General features: G+C 42.1%; 1 protein-coding gene across 4 annotated transcripts in view; it reads left to right on the top strand.

The window, feature by feature from the left end:
• The window catches only part of LOC126278460 (DNA polymerase lambda-like), a 163,237-nt gene that overhangs the window by 130,284 nt on the left and 13,989 nt on the right, over nucleotides 1–18,964 (top strand). For 2 of the 4 annotated variants that reach the window (XM_049978594.1, XM_049978592.1), the window contains one exon: nucleotides 6,485–6,646. The exons of the other annotated variants lie outside the window; for them this stretch is intronic. In XM_049978594.1, coding sequence (XP_049834551.1) covers nucleotides 6,485–6,646 — 162 coding nt within the window. The remainder of the gene's footprint in view (nucleotides 1–6,484; nucleotides 6,647–18,964) is intronic. 4 annotated transcript variants of the gene reach the window in all.

The following is an 18,964-nucleotide window of genomic DNA, read 5'->3' as shown; positions in this document are numbered from 1 at the left end:
CAGTCCACGCCACACAGCCTCCGCTACCCGTGTAGCCGCCAGCTGAGTGTAGTGAACTCCTGACCTATTCAGCGGAACCCGAAACCCCACCACCCTATGGCGCAAGTCAAGGAATCTGCAGCCAATACGGTCGCAAAACCGTCTGAGCCTCTGATTCAGACCCTCCACCCGGCTCTGCACCAAAGGTCCGCAGTCGGTTCTGTCAACGATGCTGCAGATGGTGAGCTCTGCCTTCATCTCGTAAGCAAGACCGGCAGCCTTCACCAAATCAGATAGCCGCTGGAATCCAGAGAGAATTTCCTCAGATCCAAAGTGACACACGTCATTAGTGCCGACATGTGCCACCACCTGCAGCTGGCTGCACCCTGTGCTCTTCATGGCATCCGGAAGGACCCTTTCCACATCAGGAATGACTCCTCCCGGAATGCACACGGAGTGCACACTGGATTTCTTCCCCTCCTTAGCCGCCATATCCCTAAGGGGCACCATTACGCGCCTAACATTGGAGCTCCCAACTACCAGTAAGCCCAACCTCTGCGATTGCCCGGACCTTGAAGGCTGAGAATGATCCTCTGAAACAGGGCAGGCAGCTGCATCTGGCTCAGTCAGAGACAGTGCCTGAAACCGGTTTGTCAGACGCACCGGGGAGGCTTTCTGGTCAGCTTCCGGGGACGCCTTTCGCTGCCTGCCACGCCTTGGAACGACCTCCCAATCAACCACAGGCGAGGGCTCAGCCCCACTGCGGGCAGCAACCGGGGCAACCACAGCGGCAGACCAATCTGGGGACAGACGGGATGAGGTTGACATCCCCGTGATACCCGAGTCCGGCTCCCCACAGTGGTGCCCATTGGCAACAGCCTCAAGCTGCGCGACCGAAGTCAGCGCCGATTGCAGCTGTGAGCGAAGGGATGCCAAGTCAGCCCTCATCCGAACACAGCAATCGCAGTCCCTGTCCATTCTAATCGATGTTTAACAACAGTTACTGAAACACGAGTCGGTGCCTAGATAACGCAAGCGGAACACGCAAAGAATGTATCAACTAACCTGTACAAATGCCTAACGACTGCGCTACAATCTGCTGAATTTACGATTACAGTAACTAAAACTCGAAATTGCACCTCCTATACGAAACTCACACGCAATTTAAATAAGAATCTACGAAGTAAACACTAAAGTGCGATGCTACAACTGTCAAATACTATAATACGCCCGAAATATATGAATTAAACAATGCAAGTACCCAAAAACACGCAAAGAAATTAATTAAACTATGTAACAAATAAGTAAGCTAGGGTTATACGACTTGCTGCTGCAGCTGCTTATCCAACGGCGGCAGGGAGCACACTGACTGGCCAACCGACTCTGGCCGTTCACAACAAAAACAGAAGACAGACGACTACGCAAATTTGCACTATTCAGGTACTAAGGCGCGATGCTACAACCCTCAAATACTATAATACGCCCGAAATATACGAATTAAACAATGCAAGTACCCAAAAACACGCAAAGAAATTAAACTATGTAACAAATAAGTAAGCTAGGGTTATACGACTTGCTGCTGCAGCTGCTTATCCAACGGCGGCTGGGAGCAGGGAGCAGGGAGCCTCACCTTCAGCCCCACTCCCAGATTCAACCAAACTGCCCTTATCAAAGATTTACTGTCCTACACTCGTAGTCTCTGCTGGAAATATCACTTTGCCATGAAGAAAAATAATCCTGATGCTACTCCTAATGATCCAACTCCCCAAGACACTATCCAAATTGAACCCTGCCTGGAACAGTTCCGTCCTCCATCAAAGCGGGACCCACCTCCTCTTCCTCAAAATCACCCTCTCCAAACCTTCCAGGAATTTCTCACTTCCAGCGTTGCCTCTCAATCTTTCTTGAAAAACCTTAATCCTACTCCCAACATCACCACAGCCGAAGCCGAGGCTATCCGTGATCTGAAAGCTGACGGATCCATCATCATTCTTCCGGCTGACAAGGGTTCCACGACCGTGGTACTTGATCGTAGGGAGTATGTGGCTGAGGAACTGCGTCAGCTTTCAGATAACTGTACATACAAAGTTTGCCAAGGTAATCCCATTCCTGATGTCCAGGCGGAGCTTCAAGGAATCCTCAGAACCTTAGGCCCCCTACAAAACCTTTCACCTGACTCCATCAAACTCCTGACCCCACCGACACCTCGCACTCCTATCTTCTACCTACTTCCTACAATTCACAAACCCAAACATCCCGGCCGCCCCATTGTAGCTGGTTACCAAGCCCCCACAAAATGTATCTCTGCCTACGTAGATCAACACCTTCAACCCATTACATACAGTCTCCCATCCTTCATCAAAGACACCAACCACTTTCTCGAACGCCTGGAATCCTTACCCAGTCTGTTACCCCCAGAAACCATCCTTGTAACCATTGATGCCACTTCCCTATACACAAAAATCCCGCACGTCCAGGGACTTGCTGCAATGAAGCAATTCCTTTCACGCCAATCACCTGCCACCCTACCTAAAACCTCTTTCCTCATCACCTTAGCCAGCTTCATCCTGACCCACAACTTCTTCACTTTTGAAGGCCAGACATACCAACAATTAAAGGGAACAGCCATGGGTACCAGGATGTCCGTCCACATCAAACCCACCAACAAGCAACAGTACCTCCATTATGACAGCTGCCACCCATTCCATATCAAATGGTCCCTTCCCTACAGCCTAGGCCTTCGTGGCAAATGAATCTGCTCCAGTCCTGAATCCCTGGACCATTACATCAACGACCTGAAAACAGCTTTCGCATCCCGCAACTACCCTCCCGACCTGGTACACAAGCAGATAACCAGAGCCACTTCCTCATCCCCTCAAACCCATAACCTCCACAGAAGAACCCCAAAAGTGCCCCACTTGTGACAGGATACTTCCCGGGACTGGATCAGACTCTGAATGTGGCTCTCCAACGGGGATACGACTTCCTAAAGTCCTGTCCCGAAATGAGATCCATCCTTCATGAAATCCTCCCCACTCCACCAAGAGTGTCTTTCCGCCGTCCACCTAACCTTCGTAACCTCTTGGTTCATCCCTATGAAATCCCCAAACCACTTTCCCTACCCTCTGGCTCCTACCCTTGCAACCGCCCCCAGTGTAAAACCTGTCCTATGCACACTCCCACCACCACCTACTCCAGTCCTGTAACCCGGAAGGTGTACATGATCAAAGGAAGAGCCACGTGTGAAGGCACCCACGTGATTTACCAACTGACCTGCCTACACTGTGACGCTTTCTATGTGGGAATGACCAGCAACAAACTGTCCATTCGCATGAATGGACACAGGCAGACAGTGTTTGTTGGTAATGAGGATCACCCTGTGGCTAAACATGCCTTGGTGCACGGCCAGCACATCTTGGCACAGTGTTACACTGTCCGAGTTATCTGGATACTTCCTACCAACACCAACATATCCGAACTCCGGAGATGGGAACTTGCCCTTCAATATATCCTATCTTCTCGTTATCCACCAGACCTCAATCTCCGCTAATTTCAAGTTGCCGCCACTCATACGTCACCTGTCTTTCAACATCTTTGCCTCCACACTTCCGCCTCGACTTACATCTCTGCCCTTACTCTTTGCCTTTAAATATGTCTGCTTGTGTGTGTGTGTGTGTGTGTGTGTGTGTGTGTGTGTGTGTGTGTGTGTGTGTGTGCGTGCGTGCGTGTGGGTGCGCGCGCGCACGCGCTCGAGTATATACCTATCCTTTTTTCCCCCTAAGGTAAGTCTTTCCACTCTCGGGATTGGAATGACTCCTTACCCTCTCCCTTAAAACCCACATCCTTTCATCTTTCCTTTTCCTTCCCTCTTTCCTGATGAAGCAGCCGCCGGTTGCGAAAGCTCGAAATTCTGTGTGTGTGTTTGTGTGTTTTATTCATTGTGCCTATCTACCGGCGCTTTCCCGCATGGTAAGTCTTGGAATCTTTGTTTTTAAGATATTTTTCCCATGTGGAAGTTTCTTTCTATTATATATATTTTACTTATGATTTTCACACTTAATCTCAATTCAAAGTATCTAGCATTGTTAGCCCACCTGGGTTAAAACAATGGTCTTTCTAATGAGCCCAAATTTGAAAATTTTGTAGAATATAAGTTGTTTTTTTGCAGAACCATGTTGAAAATACCACATTTTTTTTGCCTTTCTCCAAGTTTGCACTTAATTTATTCAATATTGGAAAGTGGTACATAAATGAAACTTTATATTTGATAACCTTGTGTTGTTAGGTTAATAAATTCCATGTTAATCATAGCTTTAGTCACTGACACACAAGAAGCCAAACTCTTAATTTTTTTGGGATGACTTTGCCTAAAATTTTCTTGTTGAATGTGGCTTGTAAAATTCTTTTTCATTCTTACGAGAATGAGTAAAATCTTACGAGACTGCCAAACTGCATTTCTTTCAACAAAATATAGCCTAAGATATAACAGCTCAGTGTCCCCAAAAACTCTCACTTGCTCTGCGCAAAGTCACACGTGGAGTGAAACAACTGACTGTATCTCAGCCATTATTGCTTCAACAAATGTTAAAACTTACTACTCTTCATTAGGGGACATGTGTGAACATTCACACGAAATTTCATAATTTTTCTGTAGCTAGTATCTATCTTTCCCCTAATTGTGCATGCTGCTACTGCCATGCATTGTCCTCTAGCCATCCCTTGCTAGCCACTTTGCACTTTCTGTCAGTCTCATTTTTTTACATGTCCTTTTTTTACCTTTTCCTGTTTCATCTGCTACATTTTTATATCTTTTCCTTTCCTCATTTAAATTTAATATATGTTACGTAATCCAGGGATTTCTATTAAGGTTTGCCTTTTTGCCTATGTGATCCTCTGGTCAAAGGTTCCTGTTCGTCTTCTGTTGTTTTCATTTCCCTTGTTTCAGTCCATTTCTCTCAATAACAGCTCACTCCTTCAGTTTTTCCAGGTCTCATCTCTGTAATTCCCTACCTTTTTAGCAATTGTTTCACTTTCAGTCTGAAGGTCACAACCAGTAAAATATGGTCAGAGTCCATATGTCTTCCAGTTTAAAATCTGGTTTTGAAATCTCTGTCTTACCATTGTATAATCAGTCTGAAACATTCCAGTGTACTCACATCTCTTTCACATACACAATCTTCTTTTATTTTTCTAAAACTGATTAAATTAAGCTCTGTGCAAAATTCTACCAGACAGTTTTTCAGTCCATATTCCTCTGCTATTTTTCCATCTCTTTCTTTTCCTACTATCAAATTCTAGATCCCCATTACAATTAAATTTTTCTTTCCCTTAACTATCTGAATACTGCGCATGCATTACCTCTGTCTGATTTTGTGCAGATAACCTTGAACTGATTTCACCAGAAATTTCACTTCGCTAATTCCTTCCATATCTAATTTCCTGTTATCCATTACCCTTTTTAAATTCTCTAACCTTCCTACTCAATTAAGGGATTTAATATTCAATTCTCTCACCTGTAGAATGCCAGTCTTATTTATCCTCATGACATTGTCCTCCTTTGTAGCCACCGACTGGAGATTTGAATCGATGACTACTTTGCCTATGGAATATTTTATCCAAGGGGATGGGATCTTCATTAAGCCATACAGTCGAGTTGCACGTCCTTTGGAAATACAACGGCTGCAGTTTACCCTTACCCCTTACTTTCAGCTTTTAGCAGTATCAGCATAGCAAGGTCATTTTTGCTAATTTTACAAGGCCAGTTAGGTCAGTCATCCAGACTGTTGCCCCTAAAACTATTCAAATGACTGCTGCTCATCTTCAGGAAACGTGTGCTAGTCACACTACCATTGAAACATGGAAGCCGTTCCACCTCAGTGATGTTGATTGTTCATTGGGGGGGGGGGGGGGGGGGGGTCATTGTCAGTATATTAACAAAAATTACTGAATGTGGTCTTTACATTCAACTGTTGAGAAAATTGTGCCTTATGGTGAGTTACATTGACTGTCTAATTTCAGTGTTGTTTCTGCAACACAATGGCCAGTAAATTGATGGTACTGTGTTTCTCCTCGTGTAGTTAATATAATAAACAAGCCACTAAACATCACAGAAAAATAACTGACACACTACCAGCCTTGGTTATAAGTCTGTAATTTCCCTGCTTTTTACTATTCATCATAAACAATTAATAAGCTAATTCATATAATACTGTCCTCTTTAGTATGACAGATACCGGCTGGAGAAAATCAGGATAGAAGGACACAGTTCCACTTGCTTGTTTCTGAATGGTTCTGTTTTATGGCTGCAGCTCCAAAACAGTGCATTAACAAGGACTTGTTGCTATTGGCAGATTTTTATTGGTTAAATGTCCCCCTGCTCTGCTCTGACCTTAGTTTAAAGCCTTTTCTCTACACTCTCAGTCTGTATGTTACTTATTTATAGCTGCCCTGAATTATCATAAATTATTGGTAAATGCTCATAAAAATTTACCATTTTCTGTTTCAGCACCGTCGTCTTGACATATTTGTTGCTCCAAAGTCTGAAACTGCAACTGCTTTGATGCACTACACAGGTTCTGCATTATTCAATCGTGCAATTAGGCTTCTGGCTGCAGAAAAGGGAATGTACCTTTCTGAACATTGCTTGATGAGTGATGTTGTGAGAGAGGTAATTTTTAACCAGTTTCTCCTTTTATTCTCTCTCTCTTACATTCTCACTATCCATTTGATTAATCCATTCATTGTACATTTGATTTTGTGATTTTATTTTTTCATTATTATTCTCCCTCATCCTCACATTACAGTAAATAATAGGTTTTTCTTTGAGCAAAACTTTTTTATTGAATGCATTAACTATCACAATGGACAAGTGTTCATATTGACACAGAATTATCAGGAATGGCCCTCAGTGTGAGGATTGCAAGCATGATTTTCATAACGACTGTGGTAATACGGCCTATGAGAGGAATGGTGCTTGTCATTTCTGGAGATCTTGTAACTGTGAGCTGGTTTGATTGTGGAGCAAAAAGAATTGGCAGTTTTTCTTGCTGCTGTCTGCAGTAGTAATATTAGTACTAGACCATAAGACTGGATTACGGTCAAGCGATCCAGATCAGTGAAAAGATGGAAAAAACATTCCAATTCTGAGTGCAATAGCTTCAGTGCTTTGAAGACTGAGCAGTATAACATTCAGACATCTCAAGAATTTATGAAGTATACTGACAGTGCAGGACCAGGACATAAGGAACAAGCCTAAGGAACAAGCCAAGCATAGAAATAAAAGTGTAAAGAATAGCAAGAAAATATTATTGCTGGGTAATAGTCATGGGGGAGAAGTGTCAGAATAAAGTGATTACCAGGCAACTAGTATTTTGAGCCAAATGCAGGGCTCAGTGATATCTCCTGTGATTTAGGTTATTTGAGGAATGATCTTGGTGAAGATAATCATGTAATAATCATGTAACGCCTCTCTGAGATTGATGTCTGAAATACTCCTCTGCTATAAATTAAATAGAAAGAAACTTCCACATGGGAAAAATATATTAAAAACAAAGATTCCAAGACTTACCAAGCGGGAAAGTGCTGGTAGATAAGCAAAATAAATGAAACACACAAACACACACACAGAATTTCTAGCTTTCGCAACCGACGGTTGCTTCTTCAGGAAAGAGGGAAGGAAAGGGAAAGACGAAAGGATGTAACCTCTTGGTTCATCGCTATGAAATCTCCAAACCACCTTCCCAACCCTCTGGCTCCTACCCTTGTAACCGCCCCCGGTGTAAAACCTGTCCTATGCACCCTCCCACCACCACCTACTCCAGTCCTGTAACCCGGAAGGTGTACACGATCAAAGGAAGAGCCACGTGTGAAAGCACCCACGTGATTTATCAACTGACCTGCCTATACTGTGATGCTTTCTATGTGGGAATGACCAGCAACAAACTGTCCATTTGCATGAATGGACACAGGCAGACAGTGTTTGTTCATAATGAGGATCACCCTGTGGCTAAACATGCCTTGGTGCACGGCCAGCACATCTTGGCACTGTTGTACACCGTCCGGGTTATCTGGATACTTTCCTCCAACACCAACCTATCCGAACTCCGGAGATGGGAACTCGCCCTTCAGTATATCCTCTCTTCTCGATATCCAACAGGCCTCAACCTCCGCTAATTTCAAGTTGCCGCCACTCATACGTCACCTGTCTTTCAACAACTTCTTTGCCTCTGTACTTCCGCCTCGACTGACATCTCTGCCCGAACTCTTTGCCTTTACAATGTCTGCTTGTGTCTGTGTATGTGCAGATGGATATATATGTGTGTGTGTGTGTGTGTGTGTGTGTGTGTGTGTGTGTGTGTGTGTGTGTGTGTGTGTGCGCGTGTGCGAGTGTACACCTGTCCTTTTTTCCCCCTAAGGGAAGTCTTTCCGCTCTCGGGATTGGAATGACTCCTTACCCTCTCCCTTAAAACCCACATCCTTTCATCTTTCACTCTCCTTCCCTCTTTCCTGAAGAAGCAACTGTAGGTTGCAAAAGCTAGAAATTCTGTGTGTGTGTTTGTGTGTGTTATTTATTGTGCCTATCTACCAGCACTTTCCCGCTTGGTAAGTCTTGGAATCTTTGTTTTTAATATACTCCTCTGTTATACAGACAAGGGGGAGATTGAGTCAATAATTAAATCACTGAAGACTAGGGACTCTCATATATATGATGGAGTGCCTAGCAGAATATGAATGTACTGCACTGCACATGTTTGTCTTGTATTTAGTCATATTTGTGATTTTTCCTTTAGGAATGATCCGTTTCCTGAACGATTAAAGTACTCAGTAGTAAAGTCGCTTTATAAAAGGGGAGAAAGGGATAATGTAGACAATTTTAGACCAATTTCTATGCCATCAGTGCTTGCTAAAGTTATATAACACGATTTGCCATCAGATGTGCAGTTCAGCTTTAGATTTTGTTGAACAACTGAAAATGCTATATTCTCTTTGCTCTGTGAGGTACAAAAGGTTTCAAATGCTAGGAATATTTTTTGATTTAACTAAGGTGTTCGATTGTGTTGATCACAAAATATTGCTCCAGAAGCTGGAGCATTATAAATACGGACAGTAGCCCACAATTGGTTCCCCTCTTACAGCAAAAGGTCATTATTCTCAGTGTTGAGAATGGCTATGATGTGGGGTCTGAGTGGAATACGATCGGGGGGGGGGGGGGGGGGGGGGGGGGTATGCTATATAATACATACCAGAACCAAAAATGTAGTCCAGACCCTTCAGTTCTTTTCATTGCATTGACTTAGAAGCTCAAATTTTGTACACTGCCAAGGGACCACAGGCTGTAGTACCTAACATAACTTTCAACTTGATGCATCTAACCATTCCTGATTAAAAGGGATCTTGACAGACAGACGGACTGACTGACAGACAGACAACAAGATCCTAAAAGCATTCCATTTTTACTGCGTGAGATACGGAAACCTAAAAATCATTGCTTGTACATTCTTTAATGTTGATTTTTCTCTCAGACACTAGTGGATGAGGGCACCTAGAGTTGTTGATATCCATATTTGCTTTAATTGCTACAGTAACATTTCCTACATGGAGTGAAAGGACATTGTGCAATAGCTGTTGACAGTTTAGTTTCAGATTCAACAACCTACAGTGATTTAGCTGTAAAACCAATGTCAGTGGTGTATGTTGCCATAATGTTCAGATGTTAACAATAAAAAGAGTATCAATTGGGATAGATTTGAACTCGCCACATAAAGAAGGTATTGTTTGTGGTGTTTATGTTGCTGGAGACACTGATGGAGCCATCTGTGAGGTGGAGGTCAACATCAAGGAAGATGCCATATTGGGTTGAGGTGGCACAGATGAAGCAGATGCGTTGAAGTTATGAAGAAATGTCGATAGGATGTTGCCATCCTCAGTACAGATCATGAAGATGTCAATATCAAGATGTCATCAGTAAATCTGAACCATATGAGATGTTAGGGATTCTGGATTTCTCTAGGTGTGCCATGAATAGGATAGTGACATATGGATTGACTCCTTTTAAACCAGTCCAGTTAGACACCAGGGAATTTTTCATTGGCATTTCCAGCTAACAGTCAAACAATCAAAGATGAGGTCACAGATTATATCAAACAATAATTTCCCTCATTGCCGCTCTTCACAGGCATGCAGCTGGATTTCACCATCCCGAGGACACATTATTTCAATGCTCCGACTATTTGCCATCTTCATGTGAGATTGCAGGTTCACAATCATGCCAGAACTGAGGTAACATCAGATATGGTTGTTCCTTTATACCTTGGGAAAAGGCTTCTGTGCATGTGCGAGAAGTGGAAGGACTGCCCTCTGTGAAGTGAAAAATTACAGTACCACTGGCAATAGGTGCTAATAAAAGCAGTCACAAACAGTATGAATAGTGTGTCCAATATCCTTTCCACAATGACATGGAATTTTATGTACTCCAGACTTCCTCAACCGCAAGTCACTTTTACCAGATCACAAAATGGCTCTAGTTTTGGCTAAAGGCAAAAGGACACTTTTAATATCATATTTACTAAGGATTCTGGAAATTTTCAAAGAAATACTCTCTGCAAATGATAAAAAAGCAACCAATTTACAAGTTTCTATTGCTGGATCAGATGGTAGTACAAATGGGATAGCATGAACAAAAATTTCATCGATGGCCGGCTGTATTACCAAGGTTGTATGGTGTACCCAAGGTTCATGAACCTGTAAAACCACTTCTTCTGATTATCAGCAATTTGGGGATTCCTAATTATAATTTGGCAAATATCTTGCTTCTGTTCTTAGCACCTGGTTGGGGAAATATCAACATTATATATCCATCTCAATTGATTTTATTTGCTGCTTGGAGTCCCTATGCGTTGCAACATAGTTAGTTTTGATATTTTTTCACCTTTTACTTGGGTACCTTTGGAGGGTTCTTTTTGCGAATTGGTCAGTTTTTGACTGATACAGCTACTGAGCTGTGTTGCCGTGTATTGACATCAATTATATTTTATTTAATGGTACATTTCTTGAACAAACTGACAGTGTGGTAGGGAGAGTACTCTTTCTCCTGTTGCCGTCAATATTTTCATGGAAGATTTTGAAGATACCCCACTCATGACTTCTTCTCATAAACCCACTTGTTTTTTGAGATACACGGATGATATTTTTATTGTTTGGCCACATAGAATAGAAGCACTTCTTCTACTTTTAGATCATTTTAACTGCCGTAATCCACAAATCAAATTTTCAGTGGAAACTGAAAAAGATGGCACATTACCTTTTTTGATGTTTTTAGTACACATAAATGATTATTGGACTTAAGGACACACAGTATACCATAAAACTATGCAAATGGACTGCTACCTCAATGCTACTAGTTGTCATCCATCACGTCAATGCATGGGTGTTTCATGTACACTGGTCAAGAGAGCTTATGTTATTTTGGAATCTCATAATTTGATACAGGAACTCAATTACCTTGAGGTTGTTTTCAGGAAAATGGATATATTTATCATCATATTGTTCATGCTTTCCAACCATATGCACCAACAATGGACACCTGTAAATATAATTGCTATTTTACCCTTTGCAGGGAGCATTTCTATGAAAATTTCAAGAATCCTCAGAAAATATGACATAGAAAGTGTCCTTTTGGCTTTGGCCAAAACTAGAGCCTTCTTGGATCTGGTAAAGATGTTTGGGATTGAGGAAATCTGGAGTATATAAAATTCCCTGTCATTGTGAAAAGGGCTTGTATTAGACAGACTTTATGTATGTTTTATGACTGATGTGTGGAACATCAACATCACACACATTTGCTTCAGCCTAACGAACCAGTCATTGTTGAATATTGTCTCAATGAAGGGCATAAAATGGTGTTTAAGGAAACACAAATTATTGCTCTGGCTTTCCATTATTGGGATGGATAAGGAATCCATCGAAATATGGTTATCCAAATAAAATATAAAATTATTAGTTTCTACTGCGTACAGCACTGAAATTCTTTGCTTCTCAAGAGAGCAGTCCTTCTACTTTTTGCACAACTGCAGCAGCCTGCTCCACAGGTATAAATCTGATGTGATTGTGTACCAGCATTCTCACTTAAAGTTGGTGGCCAATTGATCTGTCAAAACATTGTGTCATTGGGATGATAAAATCTGTCTGCATACCTGTAAACAGCTACAACATTTATTACACTGGGAAAGTCTATGTAATCGCTATAATTTTCCTTCTTTAGTTATGCCAGGACTGTATTTATGAGTTGTTCTGCCTTCCCTGTGGAGAATCGTTTATGAACACCAAACTGACAGGCACTAAACAAGTTCTATTTACATAACTCAATTGAGTCAGTGTTTTGCCAGAAGAGACTTTCTCATAATTAGAGATAGTTTGCTTATTTTCAGTTTTGTAGATGGGTGTTAGCACAGCATATTCTAGTCTGGCAGGAAATTATGCCTCAAATCAGTCATTGATTACAGACAGATTACGATACTTTAATGCTAGAAATTATTCACTCCTTATGTTTGTTTCTGTTCAACTTTGCTATTAAGGGTTTTAGGGGAATACAACAAAAAATTCTCTAGGAATATAAAGTAAGCACATGATTTTTATATTACATTAATAATAAACAGGAGTAAAATTTGTAGAGGGAGAAAAAAATGTGAATACACTAAACAGATTCAGACAAATGTAGGTTCCAGTAGTTATTTGGAAATGAAGACACCAGTACAGGACACAGCAGCCTGGAGAGCTGCATCAAACCAGTCTTTGGATTGAAGAACATAACAGCAACAATGACCTGTTAAATTCTGTACTCTCCTTAGAGGTTCTATCTTTGAATCTATGTCTATTAGTGGTGCATGCAATTTTTGCACAAGTAACTAAACTGCACCTGTATTTGTTTGTTTATCATTAGGTTCTGTGTTTGCTGCCTTTTTGAGAAACTAATAAATGAACTTGATGGTCAATGATTTGAAACTGTTCCCATTTCTGAAAGAACTATTTCCTGGGGACTATATTTCATCTGAATTACTATTTTTGTTTGTCTCTAGTTTACTAGCATTCCAGATAATTTTTGCCTTATTCTTCAAGTGATTTTTTTTTTTAGCATAGTACAGGCATCTGGCCTTTTAATGTAGCCATGGCCTTTCACAATATTGGTGGTAATGGTGTTTCAAATCTTCATTAGTGCTTGTTCTCTGAATTACGTAAAGAGCTCTTCCCAGCACAGGATACTTCAATACTACTAGTTATTCACTCCCTATCTTGTTTCTGTTCAACTTTGCCATTATGGGTTTTAGAGGAAAACAACACAAAATGATCTAGGAATATGTTTAAGAGACAGGTAAACTTTCTATCAATTCTGCTTACTTTATAAATTTCTACCCAGAATTCTTCTCGTAATGTCTTTTTTAAACTTGTCATGCAGTCATTGTTTACATTTCTGTGATACAATACTTCTCTTCTATGATCTGTACCTAACCAGCTAGTAAATTTTACTGCCAACATTTGACCGCCATGGTCAGATAAACCACTGACTATTGCTTTTAAAGTTAAATCACTGCAGATTGTTAGGTCTTAAAACAAAATGTCAGTAGCTGTTGCAGTACATCAATCAGTCCTCATTAGTAGAAAATTTTCTGTGGAAAATAATACAAAGCTGGCCTTCACCAACTAGGATTCTCCAGCTATGTCTGCATAACCTTATTAAAACTGATTTTAGGCTGCTTTATGAAGTTTAATACATTTCCTGCAGGTAGTCTGTTAACTGTCAGAGGTACATGCCTGCGTGTTTTCTGGTCCACTATCATGGACTCAAAAATCCATTCAAAACATTATTTACCAACTTGGAGGGCATGTGGCTTAACTCCATTTCTTACATTTATTCGCATTCCCTCATTCTTTTAATTGGTTGTACAGTAGTATGATTTTAGAACAACCACCTTCCTGGTCACCATGATCAACTATATATTTATCTAAAATTACTTCTCCTTTGAAGGCATCACTTACAAAATAATCCATGGTGTGGCCATGTTCTGGCATGATTGTGAACTTGCAATCTCACATGAAGATGGCAAACAGTCGGAGCATTGAAATAATGTGTCCTCTGGATGGTAAAATCCAGCTACGTGCCTGTGAAGAGCAGCAATGAGGGAAATTATTGTTTTGATATAATCTGTGACCTCATCTTTGATTGTGTGACTGTTAGCTGGAAATGCCAATGAAAAATTCCCTGGTGTCTAACTGGACTGGTTTAAAAGGAGTCAACATTAAGATAAACTAATCAAGTAACTCAGTTCAGCAGTTCTCTCCTTAGAAGCAACTCTCATTAAGTCGATCTAAAGCCATAAGTGTTGGCTTATTTTCTGTACTTTCAGTTTCTATTAGCTTAATAAATTACCTTATAGGGTAATGCACCTAATGCATATAACATGCTTATTCAAATGTGGAAGCTCCACTTTAGAAAATCAACAATATTATGAAAAGGATAGTGTTCTACTGACATTAAAGTTGATCCATTGAATTGCTGACAAATACAAAAAAATACTGTTACACCTAATAGCTTTCAGCCAATCCTTCTTCAGCAGAGAAAACACATGTACATTCACACAAGGAAGCACACCCCATGCATATGTGACCACTACCACTGGCAGCCCCAACTGGAATGCAGTCTTCATGCGAAAAGCAATATGGAGGGGAGTGAAAAAGGGGAAGGGAAAGCAGGATACAGGTAGGGGGAGAGAAGAGAGCAGTCTGGTGGGGTCTGCAGGAACTAGATGGTGGCCTAACAAGACTGCCAGGGGCAGCATTGGGAGATGGAATCTGGGGGAGGGGAGGGGGAAAGGGGGTGGAAGTGGAGAGGAGCAGGGAAGGTGAAAGGATGGGTGTGTGCATTGGCAGATGGCAGCAAACAATGAGGGTGAGGGACAGTGAAAAGGGAGGAGTTGGTAGGACACAAAGGGTGGAAACTGTTGGGTGGAGGGTGTGGGGATATTACATTACTGTAGGATGAGAGTGGGATAACTTTAGGAGGAAGAATGTGATAAGGATAATTGCCATCTGTGCAGTTCAGAAAAGCTGGTAATAGGGGAAGGATCTAGATGGCCTGGGTTTTGAAGCAGCTATTGAAATCAAGCATGTTGTGTGAAGGAGTGGGATTGAGACTGACATTGGGGTGGGCAAGGATATTGTGGAGGTTGCATCGGTGACAGAACACCACTTTGGGAGGGGTTGGAAGGATCTTGGATAGAGTGTCCATCATTTCAGACCATGATGCTAGATAATCAAAATCCTGACAAAGGATGTGGCTTAGTTGGTCCAGTCAATGGTAGTATTGAATGACAAAGGGGACACTCTTTTGTAACTGGTTTTTGGGGGCTGGTGGGAGGTTTGGGAGAGTGTGAGGAAATGACATCAAAAATCTGTTTGCAGCCTAGGCCTAGGCCGAGGGGGGGGGGGGGGGGGGCAGTTCCTGTCTGTGAAAGCATTTGTGAGTCTCTTAGTATACTGGGAACAGGAGTTATGGTCATTGCAGATACGCTGTCTTTGGCTATGCAGGCTGTAGGAGAGTGAATTTTTGGTGTGGAAGGGATGCCTGCTGTCAAAATGCAGGTACTGTTGGTGGTTGGCAGCTTTAATGGTGACAGTGGTGTAGATAAAGCCATCAGAGAGGAGGAAGTCAGTGTCAAGGAAGATGGCATGTTGTGTTGAGGAGGATCATGTGAAGCAGATGGGAGAGAAAGTGTTAAGATTGTGAAGAAACAAGGCTAGAATGTCTTTGCCCTGAGTTCATATCATAAAGATGTCATAAAGAACCTGAACGAGACCAGAGTTTTGGGAGGCTACGAAAATTTCCTCCGGATAACCCATAAACAGGTTGGCATAGGAGGGTGCCATGCCGGCACCTATTGCTGTGCTGTAGATTTGTTTGTATACATTCCTTTCAAAGGAAAAGTAGTTGTGTCAGGATAAAGTTAGTTAGATGAGCATGAGGAATGCTGGTGAATAGGGAAGTGGCATCAACAGTGACAAGTAGGGAACCAGGAAGTAAAGGGATGGGGATGCTGGAGAGTCAGTTAAGAAAGTGATTGGTATCTTCAACATGGGTGGCTATATTATGGGCAATTGGTTGGAGTTGCTGTTCAATGAGGGCTAAAATCCTTGCAGTGGAAGCACAATAACTAGCTACAATGGGGAATCCAGGATTGTTGGGTTGGTGAATTTTGGGGAGCATGTAGCAGGTGGGTGTGCAGGGTGTCACTACTAGAGGAAGAAAATGGATTCAGGGTCGAGGTTCTGCAAAGAGCCTAAGGCTTTAAGCAGGGATGGGAGGTTAGGTTGGACTTCTGGGATCGAATTGATCTGATACAGTTTATAGTTGGACGAGTCAGGCGATTGGCAGACGTAGCAACTCAGGTACGATGACTAGATCAGGGTTTTGAGACTGATTATTGCTATCCTATCCTCTGCTGAAAGGTTGGTGTTCTTGGGAAGGGACCTGGAGAAGAGTAAATCTTAGACAAGTCCAACATGGTTAAAATTGGGTGAAGAGCTGAAGATGAAGCCTTTGAATAGGACTAAAACATCTGTGGGGCTGTGGATTTTGGTGGAAAAGTTAACAACAGTGTTCCAGGATTGTTTTGGCTGTGCATTTGATGGAGTGCTGGCAGGACATTTTTGGGGATGTGGTATGTTGGAAAGGTCCTCTAAGCAGGTCTGGGTGCTATGAAGGACTGACGAGGAGGAACAGTGTGGATAGGATAGGGCTCGGATAGTGGTGCCCAAAGATCTCATAAAGATGACATGTGGAATGCTCTTGCAGGTGCTGGAAAGCAAGGGATTCGTCAGAGATGTGGCATATGTAGTAGAGATTGCACAGTAGCAATATGTCACAGAGGGAGCAGATTTGATTCTCAGATGCCTATGCCATGGAAATGTATTTTTGTAGCACCAGGTTTGTAAGGGACAAGGACTGGTGGAATCTGAAAAGGTGAAAGTCATTGTGAAAAGAAGAATGGGATCCAGAGAACGGAATTTTTGTGGTTACGCCATTGTGGGGGGAGTTCAGTGGTTTGCTGAGCATTTAAGGAACAGAATGTGGGACTGGATTTTAGCCAGGTAGAGGGATGCATTTCTAAACTGGTGGAAAAAGGTGGAGTAGGTGCCTATTGTGTCAGGGTCATCATTGGGAGTGGGGGGGTGGGGGGGAGGGGGGAATGGGCTGTGAAGGGAGTTGGATAACAGTGAAAGGTGCATAAAAATACATACTGACATGCAAAAACATTCATAGATGCCCAAAACATGCACAAATACATAAAAATATGCAATGATACATGAAAATATGTCAAAATATCCACAAATATGTAAGAAACATTTAAAAAAATATGTAAAAAAAAGGAACTAATGAGGAATGCGATTTCATTGGGCATGGGCAGGTAGGACAATAAAATGCGAAAACATGCAATGGAGGAGGAGGAAATATGGTCAATAGGAATAATTATAATTGTCAGCAGGAAGAATTTGGGGCATGAGATGCTGCAGTAACTATCTGCACGGTCACGTAGCCATGCGTTGTGTGAAGACAAGATCATTGATACAGTGGGGCTGGAAGTCAGAGTAGTCAGAGTATATGTGGTTTGAAAGGCAATCAAAAAATACTGAGAAAAATAATGTGTTAGAGAATAGTAACAAAGGAAAATAACACAGAGTTGTGGGATGGAAGAAAAACCATTAGGCAAAAATCAAACAATGGAAGCTCTAGGTTGGAATATCAACAATATTAGGGAAAGGTTAGATTGGTACTCACTATACAGATGACCAGTTGAGCTGTAGACAGGCACAACAAAAAGAATGTTACACAGTATAGCTTTCTGCCAAAGCCTTCTTCAGCAAAGAAAACACACATGCAGAGTCACACAAACAGGCTCACCTCTTGCACACATGACTGCTATCATTGGCAGATCTGACCCAAATGTGGCTGTCACAAAAATAGCAATCTGGAGTGGGGCAAGAAAGGGGAAGGTATAGCAGGGTACAGTTTACTAGATTGTGGCCTGACAAGACTGCCATGTGCAGCATTGGTAGGTGGGGTGTGGGGGAAAAAATGGGTGTGGAAATAGAGTGGAGCAGGGAAGGAGAAAGGATGGTCAAATGCAATTGTGCATTGGGAGGAGGCGGCACACAAATGAGAGTTGAGAGGGGAAGAATCAACATGGCCTGGGTTGTGAAGCAACCACTGAAATCAAGCAATGTATGTTCAGCTGCATATTTTACCAAAGGGTGGTCCACTTTGCTCTTCACCAATTTGGCAGTGGTAATCCTTCCTGGTGGACAGCTGGTTGATGGTCATACCAATACAAAAAACTGAGCAATGATTGCAGCAGAGCTGGTACACAACAGGGCTACTTTCATTGGTAGCCTGGCCTAGGATGGGGTAGGATAAGTCTGTGATAGGACTGAAATAGCAAGTGCTGGGTGGATGGATTGCACAGATCTCACACCTGGGTCTTCCACAAGGGTGTGATCAGTGTGGCAGTGGTTTGAGATTGGGAGTGGTGTAAGGATGGATATTCCTTTGTTACTATTCCTAAAGGTTTGCTCTTCTCAGTATCCATTCATTCTCTTCCTTCTTGTGTTTTTTCATTGCCTTCCAAACTGCACTCACCCCGACTCCCGAGCCCCAGTTTATCAACAATCGCGCCTGCACACAACACACAGCCACGTGACTGTGTGGACTGTAGTCCAGTAACAGCATCACAAAAAGGCCCTTTGCTTGCAAAAGATGAGGTAGAAGATTTTATTTTTTTATCTTGTGTATGTAGTTGGGAGTATGCTGAATCCAAGTTTTCGACCTCCATAACCCATGGGACAAATTTTGGAAACTATGCATCCTACTGAAAATGTTGCCCTTGCCAAAATGAAAGGACAAGTAACTGTGCAGCCATTGGCCATAATCAGTTATCAA

Source organism: Schistocerca gregaria, chromosome 6 (genome assembly GCF_023897955.1).
Source record: "Schistocerca gregaria isolate iqSchGreg1 chromosome 6, iqSchGreg1.2, whole genome shotgun sequence".
NCBI classification, from domain to species: domain Eukaryota; kingdom Metazoa; phylum Arthropoda; class Insecta; order Orthoptera; family Acrididae; genus Schistocerca; species Schistocerca gregaria.
Note: the sequence above shows the minus strand (reverse complement) of the source record. Positions and strands in the feature narration are given on the sequence as shown.